This window comes from Malurus melanocephalus, unplaced genomic scaffold (assembly GCF_030028575.1).
Source record: "Malurus melanocephalus ecotype Western Australia unplaced genomic scaffold, MMel_1.1 scaffold_193, whole genome shotgun sequence".
NCBI lineage: Eukaryota > Metazoa > Chordata > Aves > Passeriformes > Maluridae > Malurus > Malurus melanocephalus.
The window spans coordinates 805,362-826,591 of record NW_026623425.1 but is presented as its reverse complement, the minus strand read 5'-3'; the positions used below and the strand labels follow the sequence as shown (position 1 = coordinate 826,591).

The window sequence follows — 21,230 nt, the reverse complement described above, 5'->3', positions numbered from 1 at the left end:
GACACGCCCCGGGGCGGGGCCACCACAGGGGCGGGGCCTCCTGCATTCCGTGTTTCCCTCTAAATTAGAGCCTGGAAAATACGAAATTCTCACAAATCGCAGCATTTCGCTGGGCGCGCCGGGCTCGCTCTCAGCTCGGGCAGCTCCCGGGGTGCATTCACGGTCAAAGCCGGCCAACCCCAGCCGTGGCCGCGCCTGTCAGAATGACAAACCCAAACCCACGCGTAAATCCCGAACACACAGTGCTGCAAAGCCCGGGAGTGTCTTCTGTCACATTTTATTTTGTGATGTCAAAGRGTAGAATTCGGAGTGCTGTAAGAGAGAGGGCGGCACTGCGTTTGGGTTTCATGTGGCAGCACTGAGGCTTTAAAATTGCCAGCTGTGCTCAGAGGTTCGGCTGYAGAATTAGGAGGTGGCAAGTGGGAAGGGCGGTCTTGTCAACAATCCAGCCAGTGAGTCTGCGAGAAGCCACGATCATATTTGTGGCTAGCTGAGAAGGCACTCGCAGGGCACAGGGACTTCTGAAACAGGGACATTATGTTGTCACCTCTCCAGGCTGGAAGTAGGCACAGACTCCAAATTTACTATTCCAGACCATGGATAACAAATCTTTTCAGARATAACCCTACTGACTGCCCCATGGCAGTGGTTATAATCCCCTTTGCTTACAGAAGAGTTGAGCAGGGCCACATCCTGCAGGTACTTGAATTCCCCAAACTGCCACCTCCTACAGACAAGTGAATGAGTTCCCCACAAGGCTCCAAATCTTGACCGAAAAAGACGTGGAGTTAAAGAGGAAAGCTTTTCCATTACACACAGTGTTCCAGTGACTTTCTCCCCAGAAAGGGGAAGGGAAGTGGCTTTCCCTGTGGGATGTTCTCTGTCAGTAKTTTGGTTCAGAGGTGTCTGTGACTGTGGTCCCGTAGATTTGGGTCTCCCAAGCTGAAAGCTGTTCCACAAAGCCCCGGTTTGGTCTCATGTTCATTTTGCATTTCAGAAGGTACTTCCAAGCTCTCTGTAAAGTGGAGGAAAGCAATGAARTGTTAGGAATTGAACTGGAAGTGTCTCTCGAGTATTTTCATGAAGCAGCTACACTTGCAGTCAACACAGCTTTGTATTTGCTCCCTGGACAGCAAGAAACTGCTGAGAGGACTTTGGCTACCAAAGTGGAGACAGGCTGGATCCAAGTGTGGACTTTGAGAGAAGCCTGTCCCCTTCATGCTCTGCTCTCCAGGGTACAAGGAAAGCTCAGRCTGCTTTCACTACTTTGTTATTCTGCTCTGATGGAGCAATGCAATCCTGGATTTTCTACCCTACAACGCTGTTCCTKCCATGGATGATAAGCAAAGCAGTGAATTATCAGCTATAAAGATTATAAAGCAACAAAGGTTATCACGTTTTTAGATTGGCRTGACCTGATGTGGCAGAGCAGTTATGATCCCGCAGTTATCCCACTGCATTAATTACAGCCTTCTTAATTATTTGTTAGCTCCAWGTAATCACCTAGAAACTCTGACACACACAGGGCAGATCCACCAGCATTACTCCAGCTGCATCCCTGTTTTCCTGTCAGTGCTCATCTTCCTGCTTGTAAAGGAGCTTGCCCCCTGCACTTGGAGAATTGCTCAAGTGTAATGAGACCAAAGGTCAGCAGATAGTGCTCCATTGGTTTGTTTTTCTAATCTTGCTGATTGGGCAGGCTCTGAGGCTGATCTTCCAATATTTACTCCTTTGGGTCCACAGTGTGGGTGAATAGTTCAACTGGACTCAATAGATGTGCTCACAAATTGATTACTAATAGAATCAGGGGCTTCACATCCCAAATCTGCCTTGCTTTTGCCTTTTTGGAAGCTTTCAAAGATCTTTGCTTGGATTGGCTGGAGGATCACACGGGAATCTATTGCACTGCTTTTGTCTGCAAGAAACGAACTTGTCTGCCAGGGTAATCCCCCAGGAAAGCTTTACCCAGCCAACAGTGGGCAAGCACTGCCCTGTCAACCTTTTTTTTTTTTTTTTTTTTTGGCATTGAATAAAATGCTGAGACCAACCTGTCGATGCCAACTGAGAGGAATGGCAAGGCTCAGCCTTTGACTTTTGCACTGCCATTGCAAGCACATTCTGCGGTTCCGTGTGTGAGTGGCTGGTTATCAGCTGCAGGAGCAATCACAGCCCTGTTAGTGCAGGGATTGAACCGTGTCTGAGCTCTGCTGGCACCCTCAGCCTCTAATTACCCACTGGCACCCAGCCATGGAAAGAGCTTTCCTCTTACGTTGGACATGTTTGCACAAAATCGATCACCTTATCAGATACAGACCCAGCTTTAGTGAAGTTTGGATCAATCCTTTCAAGCTCCTGAACTKTCCAAACAAGGGTGTGATTTTTAAGGATATGCTGGTCAGTTCCCATGGGGACTCTCCTGCTCCCTGTTAGGAGGCACCAGGAGATGATGCCTGGGTTTTGTATGCAAAGGGAGAAAGGCCTGGCACGAGGGGAGGGTCCACCAGGCACTTGCACAGCCAGGCCATTCCCAGACATCCTTAATTCATTTTTTTCATTATTCAGAGTTATGGAACAGCTCTGTCCTGGTCATCTAACCCATACATCCCTCTGGTAGTAGGACCATCCCATTCCAGATTTCTACATAGGAGTGGCTGTGGGAAGGGATTTCTTCTGAAGGAATAAAATAGGATTTTGGAAGAAGTCATTGCTGAAGTCAACGGTAAATCAGAGCCCTGCAAACACTGGGTTGTGAATTTCCCTGTAACACCATGGAATTAAGAGGTAGGATTAACTGCAGTAGCTTCCACTCTTCTTCTCAAATCCAGGAGAGAAATGCCATGTTCTGTACCCACAGCTTTACTTTTATAGCCCTTCAGTTAAGTAGGGAATACAAAAATATCACAGGTTCTAGAGTAAGGACTCACAGATCCAAAATCACACCTAAGCCACCTCTTTAATGGTCTAAACAAGAAGCAATCCCAAATCATATAATCAGTTCCATTATCAGGTGGATATTCTATGAAATCACAGGGAATGTCTTATTACTGCAGTGATGGGGCTTCAGAAAGAGMAATGAAGTGCAGAGAGGGTTTCTGTGGGGACTGTGACAGTGACATACCTGCAGGGAAAAGCGGCAGGAATGCATCAGATAGGCCATGGTGACGGTGCTGCTCCGGCTTATCCCCAGGCTGGAGCACACCAGCACTGCTCCCACTTCCATCTGAGCATCTGAGTCAAGAAATGCCAATTATAAATTAGTGATCTGGGAAATGGAGCTTCCCGTGGCAGTCRAGCACTAATTTGGTGACAGCTGACAGGGGGGCTGCAGCCTGAGCGACAGGAGCCCTCAGGAACCCTGACAGCAGCAGATGAGCACTGCCAGCTCCCATTTCTGTAAGCATGTGCCTTTCTTAAAAATCTACAGCTAAAACATGGCCTTGAAGAGCAGCACCAACGATTATGACCAGTCAATTACACATCAGTGTCACCTTTACATTAGGGATCTGAGGAATAGTGATGATCCTTCATAACCCATCAGATGTGGTCAGCATCACAAACTGTCCCCAGATAGGTTTTGGTCCTTCATGACTCATTAGCTGTGGTCAGCATCACAAACTCTCTCCAGACAGGTTTGAAGATATTGAAATTTTATTTTGCCTGGAAGGTTGCATATTTAATTAATAACCTTTTAATTCTTTCTTTCCCACTCTAGACAGCATGATGCTTAGACCATTAGCACGATGCTTTTAGAACATTAGCAACTGAACTCTAGAATTCATAGGGCAAAGCCTCTTCTTTTACTGTTGTCAAGATGTTTTGTTGGTTCTTTTTTTTCAAGCACTAAACCAGCATGTTTTAAACTTATTTCTATTGTGACGTACTAGTTCTGTCATAAGACCTGAGTAGAACTGGCCTCACTCCAACATAAACCTGGCATGAGGACATTCACACTCCTCTTGGAGTATGTGGAGAGCTTTAGTCTCGTGCTCTAGTTTGAGTAATCTGCTCTCCACTGCCAAGTAAATAGTTCCACTATCAGGTAAACAGTGTAACACTTCCACAAGTGCACCTAATTGACTCTTGTAGTCTGGTTTGGAAACAGCCACGAATCATGTGTGATGTGAGAAGGAAACTTGTGAAGTACTACTGAGAAAAAAGCATTACGTGCAATGAAAGGCAAGTAAGTGAATTTTAACATTTTGGTGCACCAAATAATGAAATTCAGCTCAGGATTGGAAAGTTATATCCTCAAATGTTGTTTTTGTGTGCAGTTGTCATGTCAGATATTGTACTTGGATTAGAARGTCTGTGGGGACAGGGTGAGCTTTAGCTTCTGGCTCTGTACAACCCAGCTCAGCAGGGCCTCAGTCTGTGGCAGGTGTTATCTGATAAGCATGATAAAAGATAACAGCATGGTTGGACAGCATCAGGATGGAGCTGCAGGAGCTGTGTGTGCCGTGCAGCTGCAGGCACTGAGCTGCAGAGTGTGCTTTTTTTTGCCCTATCTGATGTAATCAGCTGAAGACAGGCTGATGCTGTCCAACCTGAAAGTCTTCCTGGGCCCCACGGTGGGTCTGCACTGCAAATCACAAAGATTATCAATGCCTTGTGCTGAGTTCTCTAATATGTATTGCATTCTGATTCAGATAAAGCTCTGGTAGCTGAAGATTTGGGCTGGTTAGAGTCAAAGGGTTGTTGCAAAGGAGTAAGAGGGAATCCTATGAAGCCCTGGTGGAAATTCGGAGCAAAGCCTTTTCAGCTCTCTGTTATCAGAGTGAGGTAGCCTTTAGAGTGAGCAGGAACATCGGGGTCAGATGCCCTATAAGAGCTCCTCTCTGTCCATCAGGCTGAATGGTGAGGCAGCTCTGGTATCCATCAGGGTGTGGGCTTGTTACCCTCCTGTCTGAGCTTCCTGTCGGAGGGAATTRCTGTCACTCCCATCTAACATCCTACAGTGAGCAAGGGCTCAGGAATTCCAGATCAGGATCCACTCACCTATAAAATGAGAAATGGTGGGGAAGGAAGAAAAAAGATCTGCCTCRAGTGAATCTGGAACAGGTATATGGAGAGATTGACCTTCTTCTGCAAACCTGGAAAAAGAGCACACAGACCACATAGAGCAGAGAAACAGTTTTGACACAATGTGTTGGAGGCAAGGTGATCATTTTGTCGCCTGTTACACATGTGAGTTTTTCATCATCGTCAACATTAACATGATAAGGGATTTATTATGGTGAGGCACAGAGGTGTTTGTAACACAGAACCAGTTTAATCACTGGTTTTCCATTTCAGTGGTATCAGCATCGATGTCTTAACCTACAACTGAGAGATAAATGAAAACAGATTAGCTGAAAGCAGGTGTGTTTTCACAGAGTGTGTGTTGGCTGTTCTGTGGAGCCCCCGAAGTTCACTTCATGTGATTTTCTATGGCAGCATCTCCTCCTTCCACAGACTCAGAGAACTCATTGGGCAAAARAATCAGTGAGGAATTTTCCAAATGGAAAAGCACATCATGCAGAGGGCATGGGAATGTTAGCCATGGTGCAGAGATGTTCCTCTCGAGCCAAAAGCATGGGAAATGTCTGCTTGTGTATGTGTCCTGGGGTGGGTAACTGGATTTATTACTTTTTTGGGGTCAYGATCTTGAGAAATTCCACTGGGTTTTCACCATGTGAAATTTCATTCCCGGCACAGACTGAGCAGAACTGGTTATGGACAGAGCAGGTAAGGAAGGAAGACCAAAAAAGTGTCAGTTGTGATTTAGCTTTCACACTGATGTGTTTGTAAGATTTTACTCAGAAAGCTATTTGGAGATAAAGGTTCWTCCTGAAGAATGGTAGTATGTGACAGACTTGAAATGCCAGGGGCTTCCAGTCCTCTTCTCACCCAATCCACCCATGGCATGGTCAGGAGCTGCAGGACTCTGTTGCTGCTGTGCTAATTCTGAAGTAGAGATTAGAAAAAAATAGCATGAAATGGCCCTGGAATCTGCAGTGAACAACAGAGGTTTCCTTGGAAGGCCACAGGCACTGGCTGCTCTGCGAACACTCTGTGCCACCTCATTTTTTCACATTACACAGACATTGGTGAGGGTAAGCCTTGAACTGTTTAACTTACAGTGTTACAGGCTCTTCAGAGATGTTGACCAGCGCTTTAATCTTCAGATCTGTCTGAATTTTTTCATCACTGGCCTGCTTGAAATTGCCCATATATAACTTCTCAGGCAGTATTTCTACAGGGTATGGCTCGAAGCAGTCTAGTTCCTGCCAGAAAGAAGCCACAGGCTCAGGTTAGAGTGTCTTTGCTCCCATTAGCTCGGTAACTTCTTAAACAAAAGTCAYGTGAAGAATTGAACAGGCACTTAGTCAGCAGCCCATGACACATTTTAGTGTAATGATTCATTAAATCACTTGAACTTTCTGCATATTGAAGTCTTTGCTAGTTTTATTGAGAATAATTAACAGTCTCACTGTTGTTATAGCATTACTTGAAGCAAATCCTTACAAAACAGGGGGTGGAATATATCCTGTCCATTGTCTGGAGGGGCTGCAGCATGACAGATTCATTTGATGTTCTCCCTGGTTACTGTTTGAAGGGCTAAATGAAATCATCTGCCACCTGCAGAGCTGCAGGTGCTCTGGAGTGGGCACAGCACAAACCTGCAGCTGCATCCGGTGTCAGCAGAGTGGAGGCTGAGAATGAAAACAGAAAAGTATCCAACAGTGCCTTGACATCCCTAAGGGATACTTGGATATTGCTCCAGCAGAACAAAGGAGCAGCTTAACCATTTAAGCAGCTTAAACTGAGAGGTGAGGAGATGCCCTGTGTCCAGCTGAGTCTGAGGGGGAAGCTCAGCAGTGAGCTGCCCTTCACAGAGCAGCACAAAGTGAATCGATTTTCTCTCCTGTACTGTAGCATCCACAGGTTAGCACAGTGTCATGGGTTGTTTCCTGGGAACCAGAAGGGAACAATGGCAACAAAATACACCTTGGAATAAGATGCCCTCTTGTCCAGCACCTTCTTAACTTGCCCTGACTCAGGTCCTGTCCTAGATGGGAAATAAAGGGTAATTGTTTCTCATAAACTAAACAGATTGATGTTTATACGTGAAACCAAGCAATTACGTTACCAATGTTTGAGTGGATGGCTGTTTTCTTCCTGGGCCTATTGAAACAAGGCACCTGCACTTGCTTTGTGACCCTTTCTGATGAAAAGCCATGGATCACAGTGCTTGGAAGGGATTGTACTTCTATTTGAAAAYATTTGCCATGTACTATGCCAGACAACCACGTGTGAGAGAGAAGCCTGCTTCTTTTCATCATTTGCTACTGTTTGCTCAGTTATCTGTACTCTCAACAGGCCAGTTTTGGGGTTATCAGGGAAACATTCCCAGGTTGTTTCCATGAGTTTCCTTTCACGCAATACAAGAGGGAAAAGTGTGGCTGTAAAAGAACCAGTGGTGAGACTCAGGACAAGGACAGTAACTCAAATTGCATTTAATTTCTTTGTCTAAAATTACTGTTTTACCAAGTCTGCAACACCATCTAACTTGAATTCATCAGCCATCATCAGTTATGTCCTCTACTTGCAAATCAGTCTCATCTCACCTGAGGCATCCACAGTGTCTTCTGGCTCTTCAGGAAATGGTAACAAGCTGAAAAAAGCTTGAACCCTCCCTTCAGGAGGAGCACGGGGTAGCGAGCGAACTGCTCGAAGTTTTTGGCGTGGAGGTAGGCATCTCCTTCCTCACTACCTAAAGAGACCAAAAAGCTGTTTGCCAGGGCAGGATCAGTGCCTTCATCTGCCTCCCTGACAACCACAGTAAATCMCTTTTCATTCTATCTAATGCTCTGKAGAAMACTTTGTTAAAAGGTTGACTTATTMTTTATCTGTTGCTGCAGGTCARTTACAGGGGGTGCTGCTTTTCACCTCTCATCCTGATCTTTTATTCCTCTCCTGGTTTCCTTTGTAGGTCTAGATATTTTTTCCTCTCCCCATTTTTCTTTGGGAAATGCTTGTAATAAGTTCCCATAATAGGCAAGTTTTACTAACTTAAATTTAATAATCTTAGTTTTATGGAAGCCCTTTTCTTTAGTCTGCTTTAGGCAAAGGGGGACAAAAAGGAAGTGTCTTAAATGAATTTTTCATGAATGTTTTAAATGCTCCCCTCAGTGAAGTAAATTATGTGAGATGGCTGCTCCTCCTCCTAAGGAATCCATCCTGCTTCCCTCTAGCTATGTCTGCTTTATATAGATCAGTACAATAAAAACCCAGTTCTGATTCTTCACACCTTCCCTTTACTGCCTCACCACTGAGCACTTAGGAACCTGCTTCCTTTATTCATTCCCCTTACACCCCCACTCTTTTTTCTTTCAAAAGTGATGTAAATCTTTACTAAAACTYTTGTAGCCTTTGTAAAGCTCAACCAAACATACAGAAGTGGTTCTGCCCACAGCAGAACTCCTTGCCAAAGGATGTGTGAAAGCCAAACATTTCCGTGGTTCACGGAAGACTGAACAAGGATATAGAAAAATTTGCAGTGCTTCACATTTCTTGGTGAACTCCATCAAATCACCATTTAAGGTAAATAAAAGATAAATATTTTAAAATATCATGACATGAAAACCTTTTGTGACCCTCRAAGAAGGAAGTACTCACTCTGGGAATACATGGAACCTGAGCTGCTGGCTTCAGCYTCTGAAGCAGTACTGCTACCTGAAAGGCAATCGTTGGACAAACAAATCTCAGGGAAATGTGACAAAAAACCAAAACCCATTCTTCACATACGACAAGGAGCTTAAGAGGATCATTCACAGATGGGGAAACCAGGACTGCCAGGATGCTTTGAAATAAAACCYGTATTTCTGAAGCCTGAGAACATACACAGCACAGTGAAAAAGCAGAGGCATAGTTTTTCACATAAAWCTGGGAATGTTTATATCTCTTCCAATAACCTCATCAAATTAAATGAAGGARGAATGAAGAATGGGAAGAATTTCTAACTGGCAGTGAGGTYTTGACTGACTTGGGTCACACGTACCTGTTTCTTTCTCCTCTTTCTCCTCTTTCTCCTCYTTCTCCTCCTTCTCCTCCTTCTCCTCTTTCTCCTCTTTCACCTCTTTCTCCTCCTTCTCCTCTTTCTCCTCTTTCACCTCTTTCTCCTCCTTCTCCTCTTTCTCCTCTTTCRCCTCTTTCTCCTCCTTCTCCTCTTTCTCCTCTTTCACCTCTTTCTCCTCCTTCTCCTCTTTCTCCTCCTCCTGATAGCCCAAAGAGCTGGTGTTATGGTCGTACACCACACAGTATCTGACGTAGACCAGCTTCTCTGGATTCGGAATCAGATACTCCCCCGTAGAACTCTGCCAAAATCACAGAGGAATTCCATCAGGAGCACGGCTGCACTCTTGTCTGGTGGCACCAACGCTCCTGACATCTTGCAAGTTACAACTCTCTAGCTACGTGTATGTTTGCACGTGTGGGTGGGCACGACATTGACAGCCAGGGTTAGAAGTCAGCAATGATGCAAACCACGCTGATTGCTCCATCAGCAGCAGCGGTGCCGATGCCAGCACTGTCCTTGTGAGTGGGGCAAGGCTACACTATGTGAGTTCTTGGGCAATTTTTTCCCTGATATTCAGCTYCCATGTGCCAATCCTTCGGGCTGCTGGAGCCACCTTTGCTTTGTGACAGAATACATCCCCCCAGCGGCAGCCGCGGGGCATGGCTGAGGCAGGGCAGGGGCTGGGACATTCCCCTTGGGTTTCTAAACTGTTTTGACTTCCTGCTAATTGCTAAATCCAATGGCAATCCCCTCACCCGTACAATCCTTTCGGCTGTAACGATGTGGCTGGCATTGAATTCATTCTGAGGACGGGCATCTGAAAAAAACAAACCAACCAAAACAGAGCAATTGGCTTTTAAAGGTAGAAACCTGTTTGTACTTTKGTCAGTGGAAATTCAGGCACTGGCATCACTCAGAGAAAGAGATTTAGGGATGTGGCACTTGGGAATGTGGTTTAGGGATGGTTATGGTGTTGCTGGGTCATCTGTTGGACTGGATGATCTCAAAGGTTTCTTCCAATCTTGATGATTCTGTGATTTGCTTTTTTTTAGAAACTGAGGCTTTCTGGCGTGGGTATAACAAACTCCAGGGCTGATGTGAGTCTGTGTGATAACCAATAGTATTTGTCCTGACCCAAGAGTGCTTCTGCAGCATTTCTGGCATCAATTCTGTGCTCTGCCCTGTGTCTGCTCTGCCCTCTGCCCAGCAGCTCTGCCTCTGCTGCTCCAGAGCTGGGAGAGGGGCACTGGAGAGACCCCAACCCCACTCCCGAACTGGCTGACTTCCTCACCAAAACATTTAATGATGTTGCAATACCGGGCACTGTTTTGGGGGATATTGACACTATGCAAGATGCAAGTGGTTGTCCAGAATCTTTGTGTAATGGTTGAGAAATCTTGTCCAGCTCTGAAACCTCTGGAGGCAGCAGGGAATGTGTATCCATGGTAATAATCACAGCAGGTAGAGCTGGGCATGAGGAAAGCYGAAGCAGCACCAGATCATAGCACCTGAAATGGGATGGGAGGAAGGTCCCAAGTGCAAGGCCCCAGAAATGACAAGTGATGTGTGTGCTTTTCCTCACAAACCCCATTGGCTCAGGATATCTGCCCGGGCTGAGCACAGTGCCTGGCTGAATGCAGGGGCAGGCAAAGGCAAGACAGAGGCAGGCAGGGGCAGGCAGGGGCAGGGACACGGAGGGACAGGGATAGCAGGAGCAAGCAGGGGCAGGTACAGGCCGGGGGAGACAGCAGCAGGAAGGATGAGGCAGGGGCAAGAACACGAACTGGGGCAGGCAGAGACAGACAGGGGCAGAAGAAACAGGCAAAGAAAGCAGCAGGCCGGGCAGCGGAAGGGACAGGAACCGGCAGGACAGGCCTGTACCGCGGCCTCACCCAGCAGGCACAGGTAATTGGGCTCCGACAGCCGGGACCTCCACCGGTACTGGTTGATGATGTTGTAGAGGTCCCGGGGCTCGCAGAGCATCACCCCCGCCATCCCCCATCCGCTCGGCTGTCGCCGACTATCGCGACACCCCGCACCCCGCGACGCCCGCCGGTCTCCAAGGTTACCTCAGACCAGATCTCGCGAGATTTCCCCCCCTTCTCCGTTCCCGTCGCGGGCGGCAGTCTCGCGAGAGGCGCGGGCGGGGCCGCGCAGGCGCCGTGCTGGCCGTGGAGGTCGTTGGAGTCACCGATCGTCCCGGAGCCGCCGCTGTCGCCCCGCCGTGCCCGCCATGCTGTCCCGCCTCAGCACCGCCACCGCCACCGCCCTGCGCCGCGGCATCGCCACCTCCGCACAGGTACCCGCCCACACCGCCGCCACGCGGACAGCGCCCCCGGGGCTCGGGGTGAAGCTCTGCGCTTCCTCCTTGGTTCTGCGGTTGTTGCGGGGCTCGGGGGGGAGCCCGGGGAGAAGCCTCGGTGCGGCTCCGTGAGGGGGCTGTGGAGCACAGGGTCTGCCCGGTGAAGGGGKGCAAAGAGGGGATGCAGGCCCGGTTGTTCTCAGTTTGGGGCCTGTAGGGCTGGGCTTGGACACAGTTMCTCCTGCGGGGCTGCAGGGCTCGAGGGGAGCTCAGGCTCTCCATGAGGGACTGTGAGGCCGGAGCCCCGGTGCTTCTTAGCGAGGGTCTGTGGAACCCAGACCCTCCTCGATGTGGGGCTGCGGGGCTCGAGTGGAACCCAGGCCCCACCTCCAAGAGCGGCTTCGGGTTTCGGGTGGAGCCCGGGGAGGGCCCCATACCCTCGGTGGGGGGCTGCGGCGCCGGGAAGGAGCCCAATACCTCAATGAGGGGGCTGTGGAGCCCGGTGAGGGGCTACAGGGCTCGGGTGCGGCCCAGACCCTGCTCGAGAGGGGCTGGGAGTGTGTGCCGGTGCCGGTGCAGGAGCGGAGGGGGCGCGGGGAGGTTGTGGATCGTGGCTGGGGGGCTCAGTGCTGGGTGTGCCGGACTGTGCCCGGTGACTCCTCCGGGCTGGGGCCGGGGCCGTGCGCGTCTCGGCCCGGCAGCTCCCGCTCCGCTCCAGGCAGGCTGCGTGCTAATCCTGTATGAATTCCTCTCTGATGCTGTGMGGAGGGTGATGGGTTTGCTGCTTCCTCCCTCTAGTGCAAATATGCTCCTGCGTTCAGAAAGTGTTAAGAACTAAAGCTGGTGTTTGKGGTTTAGTAGTAATCCTTCATGTGCCGAAATCCACTGTGCTGGCTCCAAACCATTGCAGCTGTGGCTGCACGGATAGAGACCGACCTCTATCCAACATTAATATCGCGGTGGGATGTAAGAGTGATTATTGCAGCTATAAAGATGTGCTGTCCAGGAGAGCCTTGTCTAAGTCTCTTMATGGGACCTGTATTTATTAGCAGTGAGGTTTTGACCTCATGGTATCAGCTCAGTCACAAATGAGGCTCAGCAGTGACTCATACCAGACTTTGCTTCCCCTTAAAGGGGGAAGTAAATTTATATATGCAAAATTGTATTTGTTACAGTAGAAGAAAACTGGGCTGAGGTTAGTCTGGTCCAGTTCTTGGGTAGATTATTTCCTATCATAGCACAGTAATTAAGTTGTTCATGAAGGTATGTGGAGCTGTTATGGCTTTATCTGGTAAGGCTGTGATAAAGAATGGCTTTCTCAGCAGTAATTGTTTGTTAAATCTCCACAGGAGCCTAGTTTTCCATCACTTTGGCAGAGTGTTGCACTTAAGGGTTTTTCTGGCCCTTGGAAGTAGCTTTCCTCYTGTGTAGCAGCACTTTGCAAACAGGCATTTGTGAGAGAAATTGCATCCTGCCAGTACTTGAGTGAGGATAAAACTGATTTACAGGACAACCAAGCAGAGTTGATTTTACTTGATTCTCAACCACATGATCAAAGCTGAAAATTGTGGTCACTTAAGGTTCCTCARCCTTGAGGCAGTTGTGGGTACCATTTTGAATTTATTTCAAGTATAAACATTTTCTTCACATATATGCAACCGTTATTACATTTGTTGCAGTCCATTAAATGTATTCATTTACCAAATGGAAGGCATATTTTTTTGTTACTGGCAGTGTAAATTAGAAAAGCTACAAACCAGATTTGCCCTAAATCAGACCTGGGCCCACAGGGTGGCAGGTATTAGTCTCAGGTAGATATTTCCCACAGGAGAAAGGTGATYCTTTAGGTTTCTTTGCCCTGGCTTTGCTTCCCTTTTGAGCTTCAGATCACAAGTAACAATTTTCTCCAATTTGTCCTACCAATAAAGCTCTAGAATCTCTGGGAGGCTGCTGTGAGGATCATTTTTTGTAGGCTTAAACTATCAAGTTTGCACAGTGCTTGGTAAAAAATTGAGAAATAGAACTAAAAGTAAAGAAAGAGTGGTGAAATCCCCAAGGTCACTGCTGGGGTAGCTGCCAGAACACCTCTCCAACGTATTTGTTGTCTCTTTTGTACAGAAAAATGCCAAGGTGGCAGTGCTGGGGGCCTCGGGGGGCATTGGGCAGCCSCTGTCCCTGCTCCTGAAGAACAGCCCTCTGGTGAGCAAGCTCAGCCTCTACGACATCGCTCACACTCCAGGCGTGGCTGCTGACCTCAGCCACATCGAGACCAGAGCCAGTGTCAAAGGTACTGTGGGAATGGCCTGTGTTCCAAAGGGATCCTCCCAAAGGGGTGGCTGTGACCCTGAATGCCCATTGCTTGTGGGGGGAGTCTTCACCCACTGATCCTCAAGCCCAGTATCACTTTAAGTAGCTTTTTCCTCAAGCAGCGAATGATTAATTAAGTTTAGCTGATTAGATTGATGTGTATGGAGATGGAAATGGGCTGTGGTTGTGCTGTTGAAGGGGAGTTTGTGATACTTGAGAGGAAACATTCAGTGAAATTATCTCAAGAGTGTTGAATTTAAAAGTTTGACTAGAAACAGATTTAATAACCCCCGAGTGTCCACATGAATCCAAGTGCTTCTTTTCTGCTAGATTCTGATGAAATCAAAACTTAATCTGCTCATCTTCCTTTTATCTGGAGATCACCAAAGGGTGACATTTTACTTGAATGTGCCTGTCTGCAATTCTTTGGGGGCACTGACTCTAGTGCCAAGGTTTTTGGAGAGTCAATACACATAGCAAGAGGAATTGGGAGTTTTGAAAACAGGTGAATGTGAGATTCTCACCACTYTCATTGTGTGAATTTTGAAACAAAGATAAAACATCAGATAAGACCCATCTATAACTGTGTTTCATTGCTTTTCAGTATTAGGTCTGAATTGAAGGTTAAATTAAAAAAAGGACTTGGATGCCTCTGGGCATGATTTTGTACTTCAAAGTGTCAGCTATTTAATAACTGTCAAAAACATAATGCCTGRCTGTCTTGCATCTCAGGCTTCATGGGACCTGAGCAATTGCCAGAATGTCTGAAGGGCTGTGATGTTGTTGTTATTCCGGCGGGAGTCCCTAGAAAACCAGGTAAGTTCTCTTTGTTGGAATGCCTCAGGGCTGCTTTGAAGTGGATYTTTGCAGTTCTGCTACTGAAATAGACTGTGTCTGTTGGGGTGTAAGTGGTCTGTTAATGCCCCGACCCRGAGCTCTTTGTGSTATCAGGCAGCTCMCTCAGCCTCTCTCTTGGACTGTCCYTTGTGAGATGGGCTGAATTGATTTCTGGAGTTCCTACTTGGGGCTGAGCTGCAAAAACTTTTCATTCAAGTGATTCTAAATCTCCCTTAGTGTTTCTTGTCCCAGAGCAATGCTCAAGGAATAAAAACTTGTTCTTTGTTTCATTTCTCAGCAGAACAGAATCAACCCATTTGTTTTGCATCAATTTTACAACAACTTTCTTGGGGCATCTCCAGACAAATGCTGTTAAGTCTTCCTAGAATGTCTCTGATGCCCTCCATTTCCACTCTGTTTTTTAGTATCCTRTTAGGAACATAACAAAATTCTAGACTTTAATGCCTAGCTCTTCCTAAATTTTAATTTTTCATGGTTAAAGTAGTTCCTGCACTAGCTGTGAGGGCTGGCACTTACACAGCCAGCAATATTTTGCACGCAGCAGTTGGCATTTAAATTGCAGTTGTGGAAGTGACTTAAAAGAAGGAGGAGAATTCATATTGAGAGCAGTTGTGCTGCTCTGAGCACCACTGGTGTGGGTTGTGTGGTCACATTGTATTTCAGGCAGCCTCAGTGAAATGAGTTCTGACCRTGGACAGTTGGGGTGGTTGTTCTGWAAAGGGYTGATCTCTTTATTRGTGAGAGGARTTACCTTTGGAGCCTGATCATTGCTGCAGCTGCAGAATTTGTTCTTRGTCTGTGAAACCAGAAGCAGAGGTGTGTCCAGAGCAGAATATGGGGTTTTGATGGAGTTTTCTGTCTTTAAAGGTAATTGTGGGTAACTTAAAATGCTGCCCCGACTGTGTTTTAGGTATGACCCGTGATGACCTGTTCAACACCAATGCCAGCATTGTTGCCTCTTTGACATCTGCCTGTGCAAAGCACTGTCCAGAAGCCATGATCTGTATTATTTCTAACCCAGTAAGTGTTTTCTGGAGACCTTGGAATGTARAGGAAAGAAAAACCCAAAATCCAGACAAAGAATATTAGAGTAATCCAAATTCCTACTAATTTTAACCAGTATCTTTAAAGTCTTTAAAAATTGYAGGAAAGCACTAAAAGCCTGGTTCTACTAACCCATTTTTCTTAGCTATATTTAATTCAGAGGAAACTTGGATATAAAAGTRTAATAATAAAGTGCTTGCTTAATACAAGTCTGCATGACTGGTTACAATGTATTAGCTGGGATAAAAGCCTTGGCTCACTAAGGGAGGAGCCTTTGTAATGGGAATGAACAAATTTATTGTCTTAATGGTTATTTAAAATTAATGATTTTTATTCTAGCCTGACTGTAAATTGCTCTTCAATTTAGGCATTTAAGTAATTGGCTCCACTTGATTCCAAATTGGAWGTATAATTTGGGTTGTTAATTGGCCTGTTAAGTTCATGCATTGGCTTTGTTATTAAACTGCTTTTAATCAGTGCTTGCCTCTTCTTGCTTGTAGGTAAATTCAACCATCCCGATAACTTCAGAAGTCTTCAAGAAGCAYGGTGTGTATAATCCCAACAAAATCTTCGGTGTTACGACACTGGACATCGTCAGAGCGAATACTTTTGTGGCTGAACTAAAGGCAGGTCATGGTTAATGGGAAAGGGGAGGGCTAGTGCCTGCTTTGATCATCAGATCTATAAAGAAATGGTTTTAAAATCACTGCAGAGCCAAGGAGCTCGAATTTCTATGGAGCTAAAGATAAAGGCAGTGATTCCCTGTCTCCCTTATTTAGAGGAGCCTGAAGATAAGGTTTCTTGCAAAATGTGGTTCAGGAGACTTTGACCTTTCCTTTTCATAGCTGTGCCCTGCAAGTGAGCTATGTGTTGGCCTTAATTCCCTTGGCATTTCCAGCCCTGCCATGCAACCAGAGCAGAGGGTTGAGTTGTAGTGTGTGTTTGCAAGTCAAACTCTGTGCTGTGTGTCACAGGATACTCTTGAAAAGTATCAGGAACTGTGACAGGTTACTGCTCTTAATAGCTCTGGTGGTGTTTATGTTGTGCTGCTCTTCATCCAAACCTGCAGTAATAATAGCCTGTAACTGTATAAAGCAACCAGAGTAACCCAGAGTTCCACTCTGTAGATGTGGCTTTGTCCCTGGAGTACAGCTGCTTCTGAAACTCCTACCCTGTGTGTCCTGATATCCAGGGCAGAGACTGAAGAGAGATGTTCTCACTTGTTTTTCTTGCTTGTGTGCTTCAGAAGGTGGAAAGTTTCATGTTTCCCTTAGGGCTTGGATCCAGCTCGAGTAACTGTTCCGGTTATTGGTGGCCATGCTGGGAAGACCATCATTCCTCTGATCTCTCAGGTGTGTCAAGGTGACAGCAGCACACTTTGTCAGCCTGCTAGGGTTGATGTAAAGTGCATTTGTGATGGCAGGTAACATTCTAAGATAGAGCAGAAACAGTCTGTCATGCTGCTTTCCTTCTGGGKTGAGGTGCAGGACAAGGTGGAAGGCAGCAATTTAAATCTAAAAATCTAAACCCCACTGGGTAGTAAAAACAGTTCCAGCTTTCCTCTAAAGGAGTTTGGGGTAAGAACTGGGGGGTAGTATGGGTGTTCAGGTGTCTTGGCACTGTTTGTGACAGATATCTAATAACAGGAATACTTGGCTTCAGCAGGAAAATAAGATTGATTTTGCTGTGGTGGGCTGGAAACACCACTTSAACCCATGGCATTGAAAGGCACAGCTCAGGCTGTCCAGGGAGGCCTGGGACAGCAGTGCCTGGTAGTCAGTCCCTTCATGCATTTCTCAGACTGAAATGCAGTTCTAAAACAGATGCAGTCTCATGGGGAAATGCTGGGATTTGGCCAAAGAGAAGGGTGGAAAGCTGTGCTCTAAGTGGGGAATAAAGTATCCTTCACAAAAGGATTTTCTTGGGGAATAAAAGCAAGGGCTTTGGAGCAGCTGAATGCTGAGAGGTGCTTTGGTTAAACAGTCCATTGGGACAGACATAACTGTGCTTAAGCTACTGACATAGCTGTATCTGAAGGTTCAGTGAATTCCTAAATACCACTGGGAGGATGAATCCTTCATAGGCTTGGCTTGCCTAATGCCACGGTGACCCAAATATTTACAAGGTGACTTTTTGAAATTCCTAATGCTTGGAGGGTGTCGGTAGTGCACAGGACTGCCCAATAGTGAGGAGCTATGACAAGTCCTGGTTTGACTGTGAAGCTGTGGTTTGTCCCTGAGGAAGCTGGGCATGGCTGGGTTCCTGTTCTAGGCCCTGCAGTGACCAGCAGTCCTGGTGGCTTTTTGCAGCTGGTCAGTGTCACACATTTGCCCCATTGAGAGCTGTTGGTAACAGCTGAAGTGCTAGAAAAAGCATCACGTGCATGGGCTTATGCTGAATCTGAAGGGGTTCTGGTATTTGATAGTAACTTTTTCTTTTCCCATCCAGTGCACACCAAAAGTGGAGTTTCCTCAGGATCAGCTGGAGAAGCTTACAGCAAGAATTCAAGAAGCTGGCACTGAAGTTGTCCAAGCTAAAGCAGGAGCAGGTGGGTTCTTCAATACAGTTTCCAAGTAATTCTTGTTGAACTGTTAAAGGGTATAGTCCTCTGCAGTTCAGTCTTATTTACAGATGAGGAACTGCTGGTTCCCCATCTAACTACTCCGCTAYGTCAGCTGCTGCCTGAGCTAGGCTGCTAGAAATGACTCAGTATGTAAGACTAAATATTAACTGATCACACACCACCTATGGCTTTAAAAAGAATATTCTCTGTCAAATTAAGCTGTTTCTTTTATAAATCTKGTCAATTAAATACACATAGCTGGCCAAAAGCTGATGCTTTACCCAACTRGCTGTGAGCTTGAAGTCAATGACACTGCAGCTCTGTAAACACACCRGTATGGAAACCTTTGATGCTAAAGGAAGTATCAAATTTCAACGTGATCTGTTCTGAAAGTGGTTTAACTCTTCCAGGATCTGCCACCTTGTCTATGGCGTATGCTGGTGCTCGATTTGTGTTCTCCCTGCTGGATGCCATGAATGGAAAGCAGGGGGTTGTTGAATGTGCCTTTGTTCGATCGGATGTGACGGAAAGCCCATACTTCTCTACACCTCTGCAGCTGGGGGTATGTACTTAACATCATGAGCCTTGTAAACAGCAGCTATTGGGTCTGTCATGTGGGTTTTACTTAGCRGTTTCAGTTTAGTTGAATGCCTGGTGTTGCTGGAATTAACAGCTGAGTGTGCCTTTAAGAGTCTGCAGCATTTGGATACGGTACTTGGGCACATAGCTCGGGTTGACAAGGATGCTGCTTTTGTCTGCTCTTATTCTGCAGATCACTGAGTAACCACAGATTCAGCCTTGGTTTAAGAGGTCATGCTTGCCTCAAGTCAGGCCTGTTTACTCTGGGCTTTTGTGTGATTAACCGGAGTCAGCAATCCTGTCTCCTCAGCTTGATCTGCTACAAGCAAATCCCTCACAAACTGAGGCACATGGGGAGCTACAGCRTGGATTAGGATTAATAGCTTGCTTTCAGGACCTCTGCTGAACTCCAAAGGAAGTGTTCTTTTTGTCACCCTTACCCTGTGGGGTAGTGTTGGAAAACAAAGATGCTGCAGCTCTGTCATGGCTGCTGGGATGCAAAAGGTGGTGTGTGCTGTCTGAGGGGCAGGCTGCTGATAGATGGAAGCAGAAGGATGTTAAAAGGGAATGTAGACATCTCGAAAACCTGGGAGTGCCACTGAAGGAGTTTGGGATAGCAAGCAAAGGACATGCACCAGAGGAGATCCTCTTGCCAGATGGTGGGTTTGGAGGTAGGAAGGAGCAGCTGGTGTCAGTTTCCTCTTGAAGGAGCTGGTGGTTTGGTTTCAGGTTTCACACTTGTGAATGGTGAATGAGAAGTTTGTGAGGGCTGTAGAAGTTGCCACAGACAGTAAGAGGCTTCTGAGACTTTCCAGGAAGCACAGGGTTGGCAGACTAGAGATGACACAGGTCCCAGGCTGGGTCTCTGTCTCAGCTGGATAATACTTAGTCAGAGCTGTTAAGCTACTCTTTAGGTCATTCAATGAATGGTTAATCCTTAAATCCTCTTTCCCTCAGAAAAAAGGTATTGAGAAGAACCTAGGCCTTGGCAAGCTCTCCCCCTTTGAAGAGAAGATGGTTGGTGCGGCCATGTCTGAGCTGAAGGCTTCTATTAAGAAAGGAGAGGAATTTGCAAAGAACTTCAAATGAAGACTTGACAACGGGGAGGAATTAACTTCCTTAATTTATTAAGGCATCATGTCACTTTACGACTTCTGATTCAAAGCTCATGCTTTGATTGAAGTCTGTCTGTATTAGCTTGATGCTTATCGCCAGTTCAGAGTCTAATCATCAATAAAACAGCCTCATTTTTTCAGTGTACCATGTGGAGTTGTCCTGATGTGCTCATACTTCGGAARGTGGAGGCTGCAGGTCTCTCAGAGGTGATTGGTTTCGGCAGGGATGAAATAGCCCTGCCTGGAAAGTGGGTGAACCCATTACTCCCTGTTCTGCTGCTGCCTGGATTTGGGCTCCTTTGTCAGCCCAGCCACTGGGTACCAGGTGTGATTAGATCACGGGTGTAGGGGCTGCACAAAAGATAACTGAGTGAAGTGTTCCAAGAGGTGTTTTTTTCAGGAGGTGGCATTACCTCTGTTACCTTGTGTTACCTTAATCTCTTATGTAATTTGATTTTAAAGGAGTTAGTGAAAGAGCACAGTGTTTGAAACGTCAGTCCTGCACTAAGACAATAATTAAACTGCTGAGAGCGACTTCTTTCTAGTTAGGAACAAAAGCCTTGATTTAGCATCTCCATAAATTTCTCTTACATTCATCCTCTTATGAATATAAAAATAAATGTCTGTGAGAAGATGGTGATGACGAGTTCTGTTGCTGACTTCTTTGAAGGTAAGCTTTAATGAAGGAAGCTATTAATTCACTCTTCCTCCGTGCTCTGCGCTGCTTGCGCTGTTGCTTTGAATTGCTCTCATCCGTGTRGGTTGAATTCTAAGTTGAGCAGACTTTATTTTGATGAGTGAAGGAAAAGCCAAAGCCCAGCACCTCTGGAGGAACTGARGTGAATGTTGGTTTGAGCCAGAGAACATGGGGTAGTAGCTTGTAAGATACSTAAAAGTAGTAGGTGCTCTTTGGTCACTGCCTTTTATCTTCCTCCCACTTGTATTTTTTTTTCTGAGCTCTGTGAACTGGGTTTTATTTTTTTGATTTTAATTAGTTCATCGTCTGAACCATTCAGATCACACARTTGTGACTGTTGTAGATGCATGGAGAATTAAGTGCCTGGCTCTTTTCCTGCCCTGTGGAAGATGTGGGCAAGGAGGACAGCAAGCACAGTCCTTGTCACTCCTCTGCAGAAGTTCAGCATGTTGAAAGCTTGGTTTCTTTACAGGAATAGTAATGAAATAAAAGCGTTGGCAGTCATTACTCAGCAGGCTTGGAACAAAGTAATTATTAGGTGGTATTAATAGAATTAAGGAATTAAAGATCGTGTTGGAGGGGGGGAGGGGAAGATGTCAGAACTGGGGGACACTGAGGAGGAGTGACAGGCCAGACCTGGTAAATATGGCAGAGACTGTTCCAAACAATAAATGGAAAGCATGTGGCAGACTGTTCTAACTGGGTGT

General features: G+C 46.3%; 2 protein-coding genes across 2 annotated transcripts; one reads left to right on the top strand and one right to left on the bottom strand.

The window, feature by feature from the left end:
- Nucleotides 1-215: 215 nt before the first annotated feature.
- On the bottom strand, nt 216-11,111 carry STYXL1 (serine/threonine/tyrosine interacting like 1). The gene is made up of 9 exons (XM_057373329.1): nt 10,951-11,111; nt 9,814-9,875; nt 9,231-9,356; nt 8,659-8,713; nt 7,608-7,753; nt 6,118-6,263; nt 4,996-5,090; nt 3,119-3,228; nt 216-1,015 (listed from the first exon to the last, which is right to left on the bottom strand). Exons 1-9 carry the CDS (start codon nt 11,051-11,053, stop codon nt 884-886), a joined length of 975 nt encoding a protein of 324 aa, XP_057229312.1. The 5' UTR covers nt 11,054-11,111; the 3' UTR covers nt 216-883.
- A 92-nt stretch (nt 11,112-11,203) lies between these two features.
- MDH2 (malate dehydrogenase 2) lies at nt 11,204-19,971 on the top strand. The gene is made up of 9 exons (XM_057373328.1): nt 11,204-11,357; nt 13,479-13,647; nt 14,400-14,483; nt 15,436-15,545; nt 16,070-16,195; nt 16,844-16,921; nt 18,018-18,117; nt 18,543-18,694; nt 19,669-19,971. The coding sequence occupies exons 1-9, from the start codon at nt 11,292-11,294 to the stop codon at nt 19,798-19,800; spliced, it is 1,017 nt and encodes a 338-aa protein (XP_057229311.1). The 5' UTR covers nt 11,204-11,291; the 3' UTR covers nt 19,801-19,971.
- The last annotated feature ends 1,259 nt before the right edge of the window (nt 19,972-21,230 follow it).